The following is an 18,977-nucleotide window of genomic DNA, read 5'->3' as shown; positions in this document are numbered from 1 at the left end:
ATTCTTTTTAACACGCTTTCTTTTTCCTTTATTTGACGGTGCTTTAAACACGTTATTGTCCTCCTCCAACACGGAGGTTTCCATGTCTTCCATAGCGACGGAAACCTCCCCATTAATGGCATCATCATTGCTCCCCTGACAGTTCTGAGAATTAGTGATAGTCTCCCCCAAAAGTGCGGAAAGATCCTCCCCATCAGCCGATCTAACATCATGGTTTTCCCCATGCACTTGGACTGAATTTAACGTTATATCAGGAGTTTGGCTCTCCGGCCCACTAGCAGAGCATTAGTTGCACCAAAGTTAACATTAGGCTCGTTGTTGGTCTCTTTAGACGTTCCCTCTGCCACATCACCCCTAGATTCATTGCTATTTTCACTGTTTCCACTATTATTCGTGTCATCCTTTTTATCAGGACACGCGTGCACGAGATGCCCCGATTGTCCACAACCAAAACATTTCATAACGCTAGTTCTTGCATAAATCGCATAATTAAAGTTATCCACAGTCACATTAATTGTCAAGTCCAATTCATCATTGTTATTCTTAAGGATCATGTACACGAAACGCCTAAAGGACATTATATGTTTCAACAATGGGGATTTACTCGCAATCGGAATTTTTTTAATTGTTGAGACCACTTTGCCATAGCGCGACAGTGTTTGTCCTAGAATCTCATCAGAAATGAATGGGGGGGACATTAGACAAAATGACTTTCTTGGAAGGCGTAGAAAGAGGGGCAACAGAGGTAAAAATGCCATCTATCACCACACCATTCTCCGTCAGCTGATTGGCAACTCAATTGATTTTAAGAAAAGCACAATCGCGTTGTTCATACAAGATGCTGATACGATATTCTCATGACCAACAATTTCTCCGGCAGCCAAACTACAATCCTCAACACTGGCTGCCGATGCTATTTTAACAGCATGACGCCGAGTTAGTTGACCAAAAATCTCTGCCATGATTCCAGCACAAGACTGGAGGCAGTCGCTTTAGGGGAAAACCCCCTGTTTATTGCCAGAAAACTAAACCAAGCAAAAATCTTTAGTACTCCAGCAGAAAGTAATAGATAGAAAGAAAGGAAAAAGAAATAAAGTGAGAAATAGAGATTTAAACAGAACACTCGTTCGCGGTACAGCGACCGAAACACCATCCACTCACCACTGACTCCGCCCACTCACACCAACCATGCGCACAGAGAGAGAGAGAGAGAGAGAGAGAGAGAGAGAGAAAGCAACTCCTAAGATGAGAATCTATGCTTCAAAAAGCCAGATTAATCTCTATGCATAGTCTATCTCTATGGAGTAATTGTTACCTGTTTGCAGATGCGGCACCAGGAGTAATTGAGGATGGTGTGCTGGTAGCCTGGCACAGGTGAATCCAGCTCCTTGAGGACGATCTGGACACACCCGTTGCCATGCACAAAACGCCGAATATGGTGTACCATGGGAGTTTCACAGAACATACTAGGGCACTGGTAAGAAGGCCTGTGTCCCACAGAGAGAGAGAGAGAGACACACAGAGACAGAGACAGAGAGAGATAAAGCGAGAGAGAGATACTCAGTCAGAGGAAACCAGGATAATAGCAGAATGGATAATAATAATTTGTTGTTCATTTATGTACAGTGCAACATTATAGCATCACAAAAACTTGTGGACGTTAATTTTTACCTAAAACAGTATCTCTCCAAAAAGATACCAAGAGTCAAGTCATTCTTTCCATAGAATTCCATTGTCACAATCCTATGAGAATAAATCAGAAATGTGAATTCAACAAGGCAAAGTTAGGCATCCTATGACATTACTCGACCATACCACTATACTATACAGATCCAAATAGGAGTGGGGTTTACCAGGGGCTGACGCAGGGGTTGGGTGCATTGTTCGACTGCGCTGATGAGCTACTGAAGAGCACGCACAAACGCTGATGATTGATGGGGTTCAGGCAGTCCAGCTACACGAACACATGCATATGAGTATGCGCAACTGACAGAAATATAACTTTTGTTCATGACATGTTCATGACAGTTAAGCTAAAATTATAAGGTAAATGTGTATTGATTGGATTAGCAGTGACCCCCCCCCCCCCCCCCCCCACACACACACACACACACACAAGCAAAATACACTTTAACACACACACTGTTAAGTCCACTGTGTTTGTGTGAGTTTAAGACCCTCGTGTTGAAAAATGTCTCACCTTGGTGGCCCAGGTGATGTCTGTCTGCCCTGACGACTTCTCCTCCTCGCTGTCGGCCTTGACCGGCACCCTGGCGCTCTGGTTCTCCCTGGCCTGCTGCTGGGGGTTGGAGAAGGGGTCGTCCCGCTGGCGGATGCGTCCGCCCTGCGCCCGGTAGTCGGCCAGCATGCGCGCTAGCTCCTGGCTGCAGCTCACCTGCTCGGCAATGCGCGCGCTGGTCAGCGGGTGTGAGGGCAGCACCTGGATGGGCCGCGGCCCCCCACCCCCGACGCCGTTGGTCAGTGACGCCCCCGGCGTTCCGGATCCTGCCGACGCCGCCACGCCGGAGTCCTTCAGCAGCTGCCTCTTGCGGCGCCCGTCCAGCTCCTTGAAGTCCTTGTTGAGGAGCGGCGAGAGGTAAACATGCTCGGGGAAGTAGTCGCGGCTCGGACAACGCAGACCGGGGGCCGTGAGCAGAAAGGGCTCGCGGAAGGTGACAAATGGCGAGATGCACAGGATGATGTCCTTCAGCTCCTGCCGGAAGCACGCCGATATCGACTTGAGCCGGTCGTCGGACGAGGCCACGTGCTCGGTGACAAACAGCCCCGTGTCGTCCTGCAGGGGGTCACGGAAAAGGCGCGTCGGTGGCGTGTCCAAGCCCGAGGCGCCTGTGCCAGTGCTGGTGCCATTATCGTTATCATCGGCGTGAACCAGGGTGCCTTCCTTCGTCCCACCAGCGTCATTTTGGGCCACTTGCGGCAGCCCCTCCTCGTCGGCCAGCTCCTCAAGGTCGGAGATCAGGTAGGGCGGCGGCACGGAGGCAGGGTTGGAGGAGGTGAAGGACAGCGGAGTGGACGTCTTACAGCCCGAGTCGGTGCCTTCGCAGTCGGCTACCGAGCCAACGGTGGCGTTCACATCGGCCCTGGGGCTCTCCTGGTCCTTGCTCGACGACTCGGACACGGACTGTACCCTGGAGTGGGAGCTCCTGGACTCATCAAGCACCACGTCACTGTCTGTGCCCTGGGAGACGTCACTCTGGTCAGCCACAGATCCGTTTCCTTGGACCATCCCTTTCTGACCCTCCTCCTCCTCCTCTTCCTCCTCCTCCTCCTCCTCCTCTCCTGTGGTGCTCTCCAGCAGACAGGGGAAGGAGGTGCTCTTGGTGAGGCTGGGAGGCATGGCGAACTCGTCCATGAGGAAGGAGATCTCCAGCTGCGAGTGGTAGGCCACACAGATCATCAGGCGAATGATGTCCTTCACACGTGCCAGCTCGTACTCAGAGGCGCCTCGGAGTTTAATAGTGCAGCCCAGTTGAGGGGGGCAGCCTTCGAAAAACATCAGGGTCTTCTGATCATCTGTCACAGGATGGGGGAGAAGGGCGTGTTATTTAAGTAATTTCACTGTGCTAAATTACTGGAATGGGCCTCGAATTTGACATGTAATCCATCAGGTGAAGCACAAAGTCTATATAGTGTGCCTTGTGGTATAAAATTAGAGCCAATGGTATCAAACTAGTTTGACAAACTAGAAACATATTTTTCAGAGAATCAGAAACAGAAACAGAAAAGTACAATACTTTCCTTAAAAAAAGACAAGAATGCAGAGATATAGTATAGTATAGTATAGTCTATAGTAGAGTATTATCTATAGATATCTTTTAAAAGAAAACATACAATATACACAGAAAGAATCAGGCAAACCCAATTCCTGTGTTACCCGCGAGGGGAGCAGACGTACTGTTGGCCAGCTGGAAGGAGTGCATGTAAAACTTTAGGCAAGTGCCCAGCCGAGGCTTGGTCAGCAGCTGGTCCATGGACATGACCAGGTCCCCTTGCGTCATGCGGCTCACTCGGTCCAGCACTTGCTGTATAGTTGAGGAATAATACATTTCTTAGCTACTGAGATTTCTTAGCTACTGAGAAATACAAACGTGTCTATCCATTGAAGACATTAATAAACCCTTGAGCAAGTGGCCTGATCTGTTAATTACTTCAACAGAAACATTCAACAGTCTAATGATTGTTAAAAAGTAACTTTTGATACAGCATGCCGCAGAGAGGTGAAAGAACTTACAGGTTTCACGTTGATGACCAGAGTGATCCCGTGCTCCAGCAGCATATCCTGGGCGATGCGAGACACAGTCTTTTCCACCAGCACCAGGTTCGGCCGCACGTCCACAATGCGCTGGACATAGTTCTTGAGGAACTCACGCTCCTGGTGGAGACATAGGAAAGATACTGTTCATGATTCTAAGGCATTTGGAGAGACCAATTTGCATCAAAAATGGATGAAAGTCTGAGTGGTCCCATAGATAACAAGGCCTTTGCTTACTTATGTTTTATATTACACTATTTCAGTTATATGCAAAGCATTAAACATTGACATAACAGTAAAATAAACAATTACAACAACAATGAAAGAAACTTGTGTTTACATCTTGATGTCTATTGTCTACCAAATGATCTATGAGAAGACATTTTTTTGTACTTGCCTGTAAGACTATTGGATCAATGCTAGTAAATTTGGTTTCTTCTCTGTACAGATATTCAATTGAACATTTCAGCAGCAAGATCTTGGGGTTTTTGATATAGGAGTTCATCTGAACACACAAATGCATAGAAATACATGATCAGCACCATTAAAATGACTCAACTGTTGAATGTAAAGGAGCTGTATTAACATTACTGTACTTTGAAATTTCACTATACCTTTTTGTGCGCAATATTCTTCGTACACACAAAACCATTTACCACAGTTGAATCAAACTTCTTCCCTCCTGAAACCTGAAGGAAGAGACAAACATAATATGAGACTAGTGCTAAAGAGTCTAAATCCAGGTATTAAAATACCAGAGGGATTTTTGCGGGATCTCAGGAGTCTTACCTTCTTAATGTGGACCAGCTGACGGATGTCCATGTCGTCGTCACAGCTGCGCACGTCTGGCCGCACCGTCTGCACCACCTGCCGAACCACGGGCACGATGATGTCTCTCCAGGATAGCGACAGGGACTCGCTGTACAACAGCTGCTGGAGCAGCGCCATCATGTGGCTGTGGTTGGCAGAGCTGGAGAGAAAATCAGGAAGCAAATTTACATCGAAATAATATAAGCTATTCTTACACATCTAAAGAGATAGTCTTCCATTTATTTCCTTATTAGCTCTAAGATAGCCAATGACGGCACCAAAAATGATCCACACGAATGACTAGGCAGACCTAATTTTAAGAACTGAATCAAATCAACAACCATGTACAACAACAGCCTACAAATCTGTTTTCTTTTATTACTTTGCACACAACCAACTGCAAATATCCCATCTAACTTACAGCAGCCTCTCCATGGCCTTCTTCTCCCCATTCTCCTCTCTGAGCTGGTCCAGGGAGCTGTGGTGCCATCCCAGTGGAGTGAAGAGCATCTCCTTGGCCTTCTCCTCCACACGACGATTAAACAGGGATTCTACAAGAGGAGAGAGGCCAATGGTAAGTCACCTCACCGGCCTCCATTCTAGTTGCCATGTTACTCAAGTTCCAAAATGCTTATGAAAAAGTTACCTTTGATGAAGGCATCACTGATGGAAATGTTCTGACCATCCTCAGACACTAGGACCTCAGCTATGAGAGAATGAATATGACAGAATCACTAATCAGGCTTGCAAATGTACTCTATAAACATCCAAGAAAATAATAATTGAATGCTTAAGATAAACATCCATACATCTCCCTTATTTACCAAAATTGCATGGTAATTGTTAAGCAATGTAATGGCATTTCACAATGCTAAGATTGTTTACACAAGGCTTCATTACAAAAATGATCTCCTTTAGACAGGGCTCAGAGACCGCGAGGCTGTGGCTCACGCACTTTTCTCGGCAGGCTGAGGCACGTGGGGGTACTTGGACTGCTTCTTGATGTGAAAGTTGACGTTGTCCTGCTCCATGTTGAGGTTGATGGAGGCTGCCGAGTCACTGTCCACCGCAGACTGAAAACTGCTCACTGACGTTCTCTTACTGGGGCTAGAGGAACCTTGATGAAAGACCGAAGAACGGAGGAAAATGAATGCAAAAAGTAGTGACGTTCTCACTCTTCTTTCTTGAGTGGGGTAATTTCTCTAAGTGTTAAGGGACACATGTAATCGTGACACTTGAGGCTTCACCACAACACTGCAAAGCCTATAAAAAACCTCAGTCCATTTTAAACAAGCTGAGGCCCAGATAAGACGGTGGTATTTCTGGATCATGTCTAAATACAATTTTGGCAGTTACATGGTAAAGTTTACACTAGCATTTCTGAATTGAGTATCAAACTGTGCTCATAGTCAATGGCTATCAGAAGTTTTCCTGAGCCCATACAATGATTTTCTTTACAGAAACAGCTGTATCCCTTTTTCAGCTCTATCCCTTGTTTGCAAATATTTCTCTGGATTCTCTGAATATTTTAATGATACTGTAGACGATTAACTCCCAAATACTTAATAATTTCATAATAATTTCATATTAAGAAGCATTAAAATGACACTGTTTCATAATTTGTCCACACAGGTTTACACAGAGTGATGAATACCCCTACATATTTACTTCTAAGAGACTCTGCTGCTCTGGGATGCTCTTTTTCATACCCAATCCTGTTGCCAGTTTCCCTAATTAATTGTGAAATATTCATCCTTTTATTTTCTTTATCATTATAGAACTTTTCCAGCATTTTGTTGCCCCTGTCCCAACCTTTTTTGAAACCATGAAATATCAAATGTTGAAAATGACAAATTTGACCATGTTGTCTGTGTCTAAATATGATATGCAGCTAAATATGATTTTTGCAGATTATTACATTTTGTTTTTCACTTTAAAAGATAGCACCGAACCAAGATGAACAACCGTAACACTTGATAGAGCTTGACAGACACTCACTGGGCATTGTATAGTCGTTCTCATCAACCAGCTGCTCAGTGTCGCTGTCGTCGAACTTGATGTCCTTAAACCAGGAGGGCTCGGAGTGGCCCTCCAGAGAGTTCACGCTGTCACTGTCTGGAGACGGCGTCTCTGAGAACTCTGTGTTCTGGAAAACAATACAACGTCATCAACCTAAATCACCACCATGAGTTGACTGAGAAAATAGAGAAACAAAGGTTTCATATCAAGCTACAGGTTTCAGGGCAGAGTAGATTAGAAGACATTATTTGTGGTCTACTTTGGCTCACCTGCAGGGGGCGGTAAAGGGCATACTCATCACGGAAGACCTGATCGTGGTGGGTAAGACAGTCAAGCCAGCGCCCGTCCACTAAAGCCTGTCCAATAGCAATGGCTTGGGCTCTACAGAGGTTGTGGAACAATGGCTGAATATTATTCGAAATCAAAAGCTTGTACTTTCAGTCACTATTTCAATCTACTGGCATTATATTGCCTCACTATTGGCTGCGAAAACAGACATAAATGGACAAAATCAAGTCCTTGAGCAATGTGTATCCCACCTGGTCGAAACGGTTCCATTCCGCAGGAGCCAGTTGACCAGTTCCTTTCCCACAATGCAGTTGGGGTAGGTCCGCAGCCAGTAACGGTGGTCCTGAAACTCCATGCCCGTACTGTTGTGGCAGATCTTCTTCCAGAGGTCTTTGAGTTGGGACGAGTCCTGTGTGATCAAACAAAGGCTCCCTTTACAAGCGAAGCCACTGACTGGCAACACTACAAATATTATGTTTCAGAAACTACTACAAGATAAAAAAGACAGACAGTCATTGAAAGATGTTTTCCCCCCAGATATGTATTAAACCCTGATTGAGCATACATATGTGTGTTAGTGTGTATAGTGACAGACAGAGGCACTCAAAGGGAATGCAGCAGGCAGACACACATACAAGCAGACTACACACAATTTCAGATCTGTTTGAGAATAAAGTTGATACATTAAAACATGTTCTACAATATACGTACGAGGACAGGCAGATCGGTATGACTTGTTTTAATGCTATGAGAGATTATTTAGAAGCAAAACGTGCAAAAATTACTTCTATGACCGGGTTTGCGTGATTTGTGCAAACTTTGCATGTTTAATTGCAGATTACAGAAAGTGTCCCAAACCAACACACACAGTTAGGGCTAGCATCGAATGGATGTCGACGTTGCAACCATCATGCCATCTTACCCTCATCATTCTTTTCTTCCACTCCAATTTCTGGTCAAACCACTTTTTATTAGCGCCTGCCCTACTCTGTGATGAAACAGAATTCATGGAGCCCATAACTGTCAGCGATCCATTACTGCTATTGAGAGACTCTAGACAGCTTTCAGTGCTCTTGTGCAAGTGAGCACATCTCTGGAAAATGCACATAGAAACACAAACTGCATATAAAGGCTCAGTGATACAGAGGAACATAAAGATGCACAGAGACCAATTCGGTTGTTAAGTCCGATGTCACATGTCATTTCTGCACCCAAAAAAAGTTTACTAGCGCAGCCAGCCTGTTTTCACAATCTGTAAACCTTGTCAGTACCACCTTCCTTTTATAAAGGGTAAAAATATTGCTTGACTCTAACAGAGTAATTAGTGTAGCTGTGTAGCCAGATGATATAATCAAGGGCAATGTCCAGGCCTTCGTAAAAAATAGGATTTTATTAGGTCGAGGCAAGGAGGGGGTAGTAGAATGACATTTTCTTGTAGGCTACTCTAAATAGTGAAACAAAATGTTTCTTTTACTGTCTGTGGAAAAAAAACAAGCCGTTCTGGGCTCAGTTGAACCCAGTAAAAGAATTATCGGCACATTATTGCATCACAACTTAACAACCGTATACGGTGATAAAGGGAGGTGTGTCATAAGCCCAATGCCCATAGTAAATATAAGGATACTTTTATAATTATATAGGATACAGTTTTGAATGGCTCTATCTAATATAAACAACAACGTCCACACCACACAATCTGATCATTTATCTGGGATTTTTTTCTAGAGCAATTTTGTGAAGGATGATAAGAAAAATGCTAACAGCTAATCAGAATCCACTGAATTTTAGGCATCACATTAATGAACATGAGAGGCTTCTCTTGGTCGTTGGTCTGTGAGGAAGCTCATATTGTTGCATTTATACTGGTCTTTGTAGTCTTCAATAGCAGTGTGGACAATGATAAGCAGAAAGAGAGTGAGAGAAAAAGAAAGAAGAGATTCATTCAAAGAAATATACACAGAGAAGATTGAAGAAGAGAAAGAGAGAAAATGGAGATGCACAGAGAGAGAAAGAAAAAAAAGAAAGAAAGAGAGAGAGAGACAAGACACAGGGAGGAGACACATGGAAAGTGACAGAAAATAGATACAGAATGGATGGAAGACAGAGTAATACATGGAGAGAGAAAGACAGAGAAGAGTGTGAGACAAAGAGTAGAGAGTAGAGAGGAGAAGATTGAGACATCCGTACCAGTAGTATCTTTCTCTCCTCCTCGCTGTGGTCAGGCTTAGGCATGGCACGACTGGTCTGGGGGCTGACCGAGCTGTCGTACGAGGGCACCATGGAGGAGCCCGAGCGATCCAGAGACAGGTTGGTCACGCTGGCTGACCTGGCCACGGCAGACAATCATAGCACAGTAAACACACGGTATATAGATATACACGCGGCTGGATATGTCAATAGAAAATAGGTATAAAAACCTCTTCCTTGCGGGAGACTTCCCCACGTCTTCTTGGACTCCGGTCAGCCTGGAGTTCAGTCCACTAGCCTGGGTTTCCTGATGGATCAAACTAACACACACACACACACACACACACACACACACACACACACACACACACAAAAAAAGTAAAACAGTAAAAATAAAGCCGTACATATACATGTACATGCATATCAGATTACTTACAAAAGTATGGAAGAGAAATTAAGCCCTATATATACACACATGTACATGCATATCAGATTATTTACAAAATTATGCAGGAGAAATTGTGTACACACACACATGCAATTATATAAAATATCATCAATCTAACACAATTAAACAACATTTACCACATGCATGCAAGGGATCACAATGATGAGAACCACCACAAAGGTTTTCTCAACTACATGTCTACAGGTTTTCAGAATCAAGGCACACAAACTCACTTCTTTCTCATCCCAATGGGAGTTTTTCTACGCAAGGAGAGAGAGAAGGGGAAAAAAAGATGTTCTTTGAGACAGGTCAAGTTTAGAGCAGGAGGAGGCCTTGATAGGCTGAGAGGCAATGGTTGGTGGAAGGTAATGTGTCACATCACATGTCTATTTTGGTGAAGGATTAATCTTAAACAACCATGCACTTTAAATGAAATTAAATGAAATGCAATCAGTCTGGAGAATAGAATCAAGAATCAAGGATGTTCTGTCTTTAAGCTCCATCATGCTAGTGAAGTGGCTGCATCCCCGAATAAAAGTATATTATTGTTTTTACGTAATTCATCACATGAAAGCAATGAGATTTTCTTGAGAACATATTTTTGACGAAATAACTTAAATGAGATTAAAATGAAGGTCTTGTAGATAAGTGAAACAAGCTTATCACCCTAGATTAGTCATTCAGCCCTGGGGGGGGGGGGGTTCATCCACAAAATGAAGATTAATGCATGTAGCATCTTAAACTTAACTAACAACAGAGAGAACAAACCCACCGAACATGACACAATGATGGCCCCGAGGGTACGTTTCCAGGGAAAACGGTACAATTTATCAAAATATTAAAGTTAGTCAGGCACTTTGCCTAGTCAGGCACTTTTCTATGACTAAGCAACTACGCACAAAACCCCAATGTTAACTATGAATAACATCTTAATTGAGGACACTGTCTATTCAACACTCAGCCAGAGAGTTAAGAAGCAGATGTGAGAAATCTTAGATAGGGATGTCAACAGGTCAGGGGAGTAGAGAGCAAGTATAGCAGACTCTGTTGTCACCAGGCAGGAAGCTGGTGAGAGAGGGCTTGTGGGAAGTGGGCCAAAAGAATATCATCTGCCAATGGGCAGAAGAGGAGGGCATTGGAGTGACCAACTGACTGCTTTTATTCGTCCAGGATGCTTCAGCTTTTGGCGTTACCTCTGCCAGGTGGTGTCCTCCTCCAGGAAGATGTTGCGGCTGGCCTTGCGGCCCCCGACAGGCGTGCGCGGCTCGCTGGGCTCCAGCACGCACACGGACACCGGCGAGTCCGACAGGGCGCTCAGGTCCTCACCAATGGTGCCCGAGTCGGTCGAGTGTGCGTAGCTCAGAGCGATCTTACGGCAGTATGTACAGGCGCGAAGGTCACCTACACACACGCACACACACACGCACACACGCGCACACGCACACACGCGCACACGCGCACACACACACACACACACACACACACACACAAAGCCGGGGCACAGACACCAGAGAAAGAGGAAGTCAGACCAGCAGAAAAACACTTTCTAGCAAAGTCCAGCACACTGTCAGCAATAGCAAATCACACAGAGAGAGAGTGATTATCTTGTGAGGTCACTTACGCCTTACCGGTTAATGAGTAGCTTGGGACACTTTACTGTATTTTTAAGAAGAGAACCCCAGACACATGCTAAACTTGGCACACAGGTCCTATTTCACATTACCTTGCCTTTCGTACATTCCAGCCATAGTGTGCAGATATAATATTCTATGTTATGTCAGATGCAGTGTGACTCTTATGCGAACTGAATGTAAAGCTGTTCTTTTTGAAAGAGGCACTCAAACAAACATTTGGTTGCACTTTAAAGTAGGCTACAGTGTTGCATTTTCAAGTGAAGCTGCTCTTAAATTTGATTTAGCATTTTAACAGTAATACAGCAATCATACCCTTCAACAGTGACGGACTGAATTTCAGTCTAAGTAAGTTAAGAAGTTTGCTAAGCTGAGATGGATTAGTACAAGGAACTGAGGTTCCTTAGTGTCAAGGAGGAGGCGCTAATGTCCATGCCTGTGCCGTCAACTGAGGCAATCAAACAGCACACTTTCAACCCAAAGAGCACTCCAAACCAACACCACATTTGTTAAGCAACACTGGGGTCAAAACAAGCAACGCACACACACGCACACACACACCTCAGGATTTCCCAAGCGCGAGTCACAAAACACATGGCACAGCATGCTGAGGGCGTTCTTACTTCTCTCTTTCAGCACCCGTGGGTGGGTAGCAGCCGTCTCCTGAGCTCTACCGACCAACTGTTTCACTCTGAGCTTGACTTAGATCATACACTTTATACTGCCATGTGCCCCTTAATGAGGGATGGAGTTTCTTCCAGCATCAGCAAGATAACAGGGGTCGAAGGTCATGAAGGCCAGGGGTCAAACTGGTGGGAGATGAGGCGGGGGTGGTGGTGGTGGGGGTGGTCGTACCTAGGTACATGGCCCCCACGCACACACGCACACTCCCAGCTCCTCCCTACCGGCATGCAACCACTCACCCGTGTATCCCATGAACTTGCCAGGGATTTCCTGGTTGCAGCAGCGGCTACAGAAGATCTGTCCGCACAGACGGCAGTGGTGGCGACGACGGAAGGTGGTGAACTTCTCGTTGCAGTCGTAGCACTCCTTACACTGGCTGTCCGGCATCCAGTACTGCTTCAAGTCACTGTCCTGTGGCGTGCAAAACACACACACACACACACACGTCTTCTCAGATAAACTACTTAACAGGAATCACATGTGCTTTGATGACACTGGGATCATGCAAACAACACACCTACAAATGTACTAGAACATACATACTGTACAGGTGGCTATCAAAAAATTCATGAAAAAGTGGAAGCGGATCTTCACAAGGAGTGGACTGAGGCTGGAGTCTGCATCAAGAGCCACCATGCACAGACGTGTCCAGGAAATGGGCTACAAGTGGCACAGCCACCCCTGTCAAGCCACTCTTGAATCAGAGACCAGGTTAGAGCGACAGAATTGGGCTGTTGCTCAGTGGTCCAAACTCCTCTTTTCACATAAAAACAACATTTGCATTTTATTTGGATATCAGGGTCCAATCAAGGTCCCAAGAGTCTGTAGGAAGAGTGAAGAGGCACCGAATCCAAATTGCTTGCAGTGCAGTTTGATGTTTCCACAGTCAGTAATGATTTGGGGTGCCATGTCATCTGCTGGTGTTGGTCCACTGTGTTTTATCAAGTTCATAGTCAATGCAGCCTTCTACCAGAAGATTTTCAGGAGATCCATCTGATGACAAGCTTAATGGAGATGCTGATTTCCTTTTCCAGCAGGACTCCGCACCTTCCCACAGTGTCAAAACTGCTAATAACTGGTTTGCTTTCCATGGTATTACTTTGTTTGATTGGCCAGTCAACTCGTCTGACCTGAACCCCAAAGAGAATCTGGTTTATTGTCAAGAGGAAAATTAAACACCAGACCCAACAATACAGACAACCTCGTGGCTACGGCCGAACAACACCCGTGGGAATATCCATGACCAACCCCACGATCACGAGTGCTATATTGCTTTTATACAACAATTCTACCACAAACTAAATAATCTGAAAACACCCCAATATTGTTTAAAAATGTTAATAATATAATTAATATATTGCTTAAGTATAAGCACTGATTATTGTACTGACTGTGAAAATGGCTGACCACAGTGCTTTAAATGGAAGCCCCCAGTATCAGTCATCAAGGCATCAAAATCTGCCACAAACACTTACAACACACAACATCACTCATAAACACACACACACGGACAGAACCTGTTCAAGAGACCATTTTGGGGCTAAATGTGCTTTTTCTCATTTGGTTGTTTTCTGTTTGTTTAGAGCAGAATGAGTCACTGCTGTTCAAAGGGCCCATTTGGGTGAAATTATTATTATAATTTATTTTATTATTATTTATTATTATTTATTATAGGGTTCTAGAATAAATAAAACAGTGTGTTTGAAATAATGGAATTTGTGCTCTCTCATGAAGCTGGGTCGATAGGACATGGGGAGGGTGGGTGTGTTGATCGGCGGGAGGGGGCGTGGCGCCACGAGTAGTTCAAGCTGACGCAGGACTTTCATGTACTTCGATGAGGGGGGAGGGGGCGTGGCACTGTGCCAATGCCACACCCCCTCCTCCATGAGAAACAAAGTCTCACTCCTTGCAAACTTCAAAACTTGAGAACCCTGCAAGTAAGTAACAGGCAACACTTCATATTTCATGAAAGACGTTATATCTCCATTTCTAGAAAAAAACAGTGATTTTGATGAAAACTAGCCACTGTTTAGCTTGGGATTTCTCAGGAACAGAGGCGTGTAGAAATACACGGTTTGCACCCACCGAGAGCACCAAGTCTCACCTTTTAATCGAGCTATTGTATGTGTTCATAGCTATAACACAGAATATGCTGTGGCTGTACAAAAATCATCAACAATGGTCTAGATCGCTGGCACTCTAGGACAAAGCTCCCGAAAACAGCTTGGCATTCAATGAGTTAAGGTCACTATCAAAGCAACCTGGGTTTCCACAACACCTCAGCAGGACTGAAATACTGATTTTTGGTTTTCATGAGCTGTAAACCATTATCATCAAGATTAAAATAAAAATGGCTTGAAATATTTCACTTAATATCTAATGAATTTAGAATATATGAAAGATTCACTTTTTGTTAGCAATTTTAGTAAACTAACGCTTTCCTATTAATTACATTAGCATCAATTTCAACAACTTCTACTAACATAGCTCTTATACAGGGCATCCATGCCTCCCAGATCAAAAGATCCCTCACTTCTGCTAAAACTGCTAAAAACAATCAATGATTAAGACAACAAATCTGTTACACTGACACCGTGGGCAAAATCCTCCAGTGTTCTTGGCATAGTATTGATTCATTGGTACGAACAAAGAATGGTTAAGTTTAAGTGGATAAGATTCCATTGGTTTGCAGGAGACTATGTTGCTGATTAGAATAGCAAAGAAGAGAGCGGTGCTGAGTTCAGGAGTTGTTGTTGTTGAGACATATGGGATTAGTGGGGATTGAAGAGTGGGCTTACCTGGCTTTTCCCCTCCATGATCTCCTTCAGTCTCTTGAGGGCTGTGCGTAACTGTACGGCTGTGCGCGGGTCATGGGTACCTAGAGGGGTCTCGGACTTACGCCTCCCATCTACATACACACACAGATACAGACACAGAGAGAGGAAGGGAGACAAAGAGAGTATAAAAGAAAGAAAGGAGACCGACAGACAGACATCGAGAAGGGGAGAGAGAGAGAGAGAGAAAGAGAGAGAGAGAAATAGTAAATAAAAGAAAGAAAGGAATGCACACATACAGAGAGAGAAAACCATGCACCCAAGCCAAGCACACTCACACACACACACACACACACACACACACACAAAGCGAGCACCTAATGACCGTCACAACCACCATCAAACGTTCCAGTTAACATGCCTTTCTCATAGGGCTGACACAGCGATCCATGCAGGTCAGTTGATAGCACATGTGACATGGCCTGGACCCAGCCACCCTCACAAGCACTACAGAGCCCGTCACCAGTCAATGTACCACAATCAGGCTCCAGTTTCTCAAGGCAGCAGAAGATTGCATTGTTATTCTGAATGACAGTAATATTAGGCTGACTGGCATGTGATGATTCTATGGTTTTTGGGTCATAACAGCATGCCCCAATACCGTGTTTGCATCTCAGCATCTCAACATGTAGAATAAAATAATAAACAATAAAGACATAAAAATGAAACTGTGAACAGTCTTGTAGCATTCCATGTAATGGTAAGGATGTGAGACGTGCACACAGATGTGAACAGGATTGTGTGTACACACACACACACACAGTTTCCAGCACAGCACTCGTCACTTGGGTTATGACACTTAAGATGCGCGCGCGCACACACACACACACACACACACTAAGTTGTTAAAAGCATTTCTTGAAAAAGGCCACCACTGCAAACCATCACACACAGAAAGTCCCATGAGTAAGATGATTGAAGCTCACCTTCCCAATCCACTGCCATAAACAAAGAAAGAACAAAAACAAAAAGATAATGAGCACCATCTTTGAACATATGATGTGCAGACTGCTCTGTTTGAGCTCCATAGAGGGGAAATACGGTCCTGTGCCATATTGTTCTCACTACAACTTGTTAAGAAAACAGATCCAATACCTTAACCATTTGATTTCCAGGAACTCTACCCATACAGTGCTTGAGTAACAGTCAGACACAAATGCTCATCCTGGCTGGGGCTAGTCCACAGGTCCATGTAGTTCTCCATGTCTCATGACCTTGGGATCAGCTGCATATTACTCTTTGTATGTTCCTCTGCCCTGCTCTCTGAAGTACGACATGGAACTCTCTAGAACCCCTAAATGGGCCTCGTCTTTAACAGCAATGAGCTGTTCTAAGCTGACCAGTGGAACTTGGTCCTTGTGAGAACCATGGAACATCCTCCTGATGAGTACCTCTGACAAGATTTTGGATGATCAAAGGCTTACTGTGTTGGTTTCTGCCCACTCAGTAATGAGTCTTGCACTGGGTCTCAATTGGTGTACTTCCGTGAATACACTTTTGTGCAGCACCCTATGTGCACTATACGCTTACTGGCGGAGTGGTTACATTTTAACAGAATAGTGTTGTCTCATATCAAACACTGACTCTGTGCACTTAACGGAAATGACGATCGCAACATTTAAATATACCTTTATTGGTGTCCTCTATTCGACAGTGACATGGTAGTAACTTGCTTGTACTTCTGTAACGTGTGTTTTCCACTGCTGCTTCAGCTTTCTCAACTGCGATTACCACAAGTTTGAAAAAGCTCCCTCCCCTTCCTCTATTCAGCCAAGATGGCGTCCGATGAGGGCGAAAAGTGTCCAGCGTTCTACGCTCAGCTTTTTGACCATAATGAGTGCACCATCCGGGGACTTGCAGTGTACTTTGTATCGTTGGAAGTGTGAACGCCCTCACACACTCAAATTAGGTATTGTAAGTGCAGAAGTACGCGATTTGAGACACAGTGTTTGCATTTAGGTTTTTTGTCAGCCTCTTCATATATCAAACCCTTATCAGCCGGGGGAACAGCAGAGCATTTTGAGGTGTTGAGTGAAATCAAATAAGCCTACACTGGGTTTCAACTTGTTATTTGTAAGACAGGCTGCATTTAACAATCTTATCAAACCCCATGTACAGAAAGAGCTGCTTCCTTGGCCTCAACCTTAAAAAAATGGAAATTTCACATGAATATGACAGATAGTCAGACTACTACAAAATAGCTTAGCCAACTATATCTAACTCACAATTGTACCATGTGTACAAATAACATTAGGAGTGTGAGGTACCTGACACCATGTAACTGAACTAAAACGACACATGGGAAAACAGCTTCCAGCTCAACTGCATAGACAAGCCACTTAGTTTCTGTAATCACAAAATTTCAAAAAGCCTTGTGTAAGGCTGCCTGCCATGTCACCCCATGCAAGAAACTGCTCTTCAGGTGGATGTGGCATCTGATAGCAATAAGGATTGCCTGATTGAAAATATGTAATAGACTGCCAAAGAACGATTTAAAACAACTGACTCATATGTGACTAACACAGGCCTTATGGCAAGACTGTATGTGGGCATCTATATTGATGTTGTGAAGACAATGGCAGGAAAGTGCAGTGAACTACCAAGGTGGCAGCAAGGTATTTTATTTGAGAGGAGAAATCCGAACTGGATGGGGGTCCTGAAAGTTTGCCACTGAGCCTTTTTTCTTAAACCTTACAGCTAAAAGGCAGAAACAAACTTATCATCCCATCTTACTGTCAGGTTCACCACCTTCATTGCAAAGCTAGATAAAACTTGACCAAAGGAATATTGATTCATTTGCAAATACAACATCATTCTGTGATATTAATGAACCTGAGACACATCACTGCAATGAGGGGACATTTTCACAAATATTTATCCTATTTAAGTGTGTGTTTAATATGTCTTGGTGATCAATCTATACAATACAACAGCACCTCATCATGTATATGTCTGTACATGTGTGTGAGTGAGTGAATGTTGTTCTGCATAAATACTGTGAGTGATTGTGGCATGTGTGCGTGTGCAAACGTGTGTACGTGTACGTGTGTTGTACCTGAGGTGCTGGAGGTGCGTCGTGTGAGCTCAGGGTGCGGCTTCCTGAGGGAGCCGGTGCTGTGGAGGGAGTGTGTAGGACTACTCCACTTCCGCCGTTCTCCCTGCGGAGAAGGTGACGCTGATTCGGACTTCTCTGCCACAGCTGGGGGCCGCACATCTTCTAAACACCAACACAAACAAACAAACAAACAAAGATATGCCCATTACACTCATCACAACAAGGAGGTTCTCCAGCAAAAACAGGTACATTTACACCTTAAGAGTGATTTTATTTTCTAAGATAAAGATTTTCTAATTGTGGGCTTCTCTCAGAATCAGGCCATTTTTTTATGATACGAACAGTAGTGGTCAAATATTAAATAGCACTTTGAATTCTGCTACTGGTGTCTAAAACGTTGGGTTTGGCCTGCTTGGCAGGTAAGGGGTTAATCTGAAATGATGAACAGTTTGGTTCCAAAATGCTATATCCTCCATTTTAAAGAATTTTTATTAATCATTTCCTTAATTTTTGTTTTCCAATTAATTTCAGTGGAACTGTAATTGGGTTATTGTTATTTGATTTATCTTTACTTAGTCAAAACAACACAACTGCAATTGTATTGATATTACCTGAAATACACAATTAAATAACATGACTTATTAATGTTTTCAAAAATGGAGATATAGCGTTTTAGAACCAATCTCTTCAAATATTCTTATTTGACCATTAGGTATGACACTCATACAATATTGTATGAATACACATT

General features: G+C 43.9%; 1 protein-coding gene across 16 annotated transcripts in view; it reads right to left on the bottom strand.

The window, feature by feature from the left end:
* pikfyve (phosphoinositide kinase, FYVE finger containing) overlaps nt 1-18,977 on the bottom strand; it is a 33,809-nt gene that overhangs the window by 11,603 nt on the left and 3,229 nt on the right. For 2 of the 16 annotated variants that reach the window (XM_042080042.1, XM_042080087.1), the window contains exons 3-26: nt 18,230-18,388; nt 16,101-16,112; nt 15,139-15,248; nt 12,580-12,751; nt 11,219-11,426; nt 10,259-10,285; nt 9,808-9,897; nt 9,578-9,716; nt 8,313-8,378; nt 7,642-7,799; nt 7,372-7,483; nt 7,082-7,229; nt 6,039-6,200; nt 5,730-5,789; nt 5,505-5,634; nt 5,063-5,243; nt 4,888-4,962; nt 4,671-4,778; nt 4,253-4,393; nt 3,896-4,043; nt 2,201-3,534; nt 1,854-1,954; nt 1,672-1,743; nt 1,316-1,487 (exon numbers count right to left, since the gene is read on the bottom strand). In XM_042080042.1, coding sequence (XP_041935976.1) covers nt 1,316-1,487; nt 1,672-1,743; nt 1,854-1,954; nt 2,201-3,534; nt 3,896-4,043; nt 4,253-4,393; nt 4,671-4,778; nt 4,888-4,962; nt 5,063-5,243; nt 5,505-5,634; nt 5,730-5,789; nt 6,039-6,200; nt 7,082-7,229; nt 7,372-7,483; nt 7,642-7,799; nt 8,313-8,378; nt 9,578-9,716; nt 9,808-9,897; nt 10,259-10,285; nt 11,219-11,426; nt 12,580-12,751; nt 15,139-15,248; nt 16,101-16,112; nt 18,230-18,388 — 4,085 coding nt within the window. Of the gene's footprint in view, nt 1-1,315; nt 1,488-1,671; nt 1,744-1,853; nt 1,955-2,200; nt 3,535-3,895; nt 4,044-4,252; nt 4,394-4,670; nt 4,779-4,887; nt 4,963-5,062; nt 5,244-5,504; nt 5,635-5,729; nt 5,790-6,038; nt 6,201-7,081; nt 7,230-7,371; nt 7,484-7,641; nt 7,800-8,312; nt 8,379-9,577; nt 9,717-9,807; nt 9,898-10,258; nt 10,286-11,218; nt 11,427-12,579; nt 12,752-15,138; nt 15,249-16,100; nt 16,113-18,229; nt 18,392-18,977 lie in introns of all 16 variants that reach the window. The other 14 variants (XM_042080061.1, XM_042080100.1, XM_042080111.1 and 11 more) reach the window with 11 other exon arrangements.

This window comes from Alosa sapidissima, chromosome 2 (genome assembly GCF_018492685.1).
Source record: "Alosa sapidissima isolate fAloSap1 chromosome 2, fAloSap1.pri, whole genome shotgun sequence".
NCBI classification, from domain to species: Eukaryota; Metazoa; Chordata; class Actinopteri; order Clupeiformes; family Clupeidae; genus Alosa; species Alosa sapidissima.
This window is presented reverse-complemented; position numbering and strand designations above follow the sequence as displayed.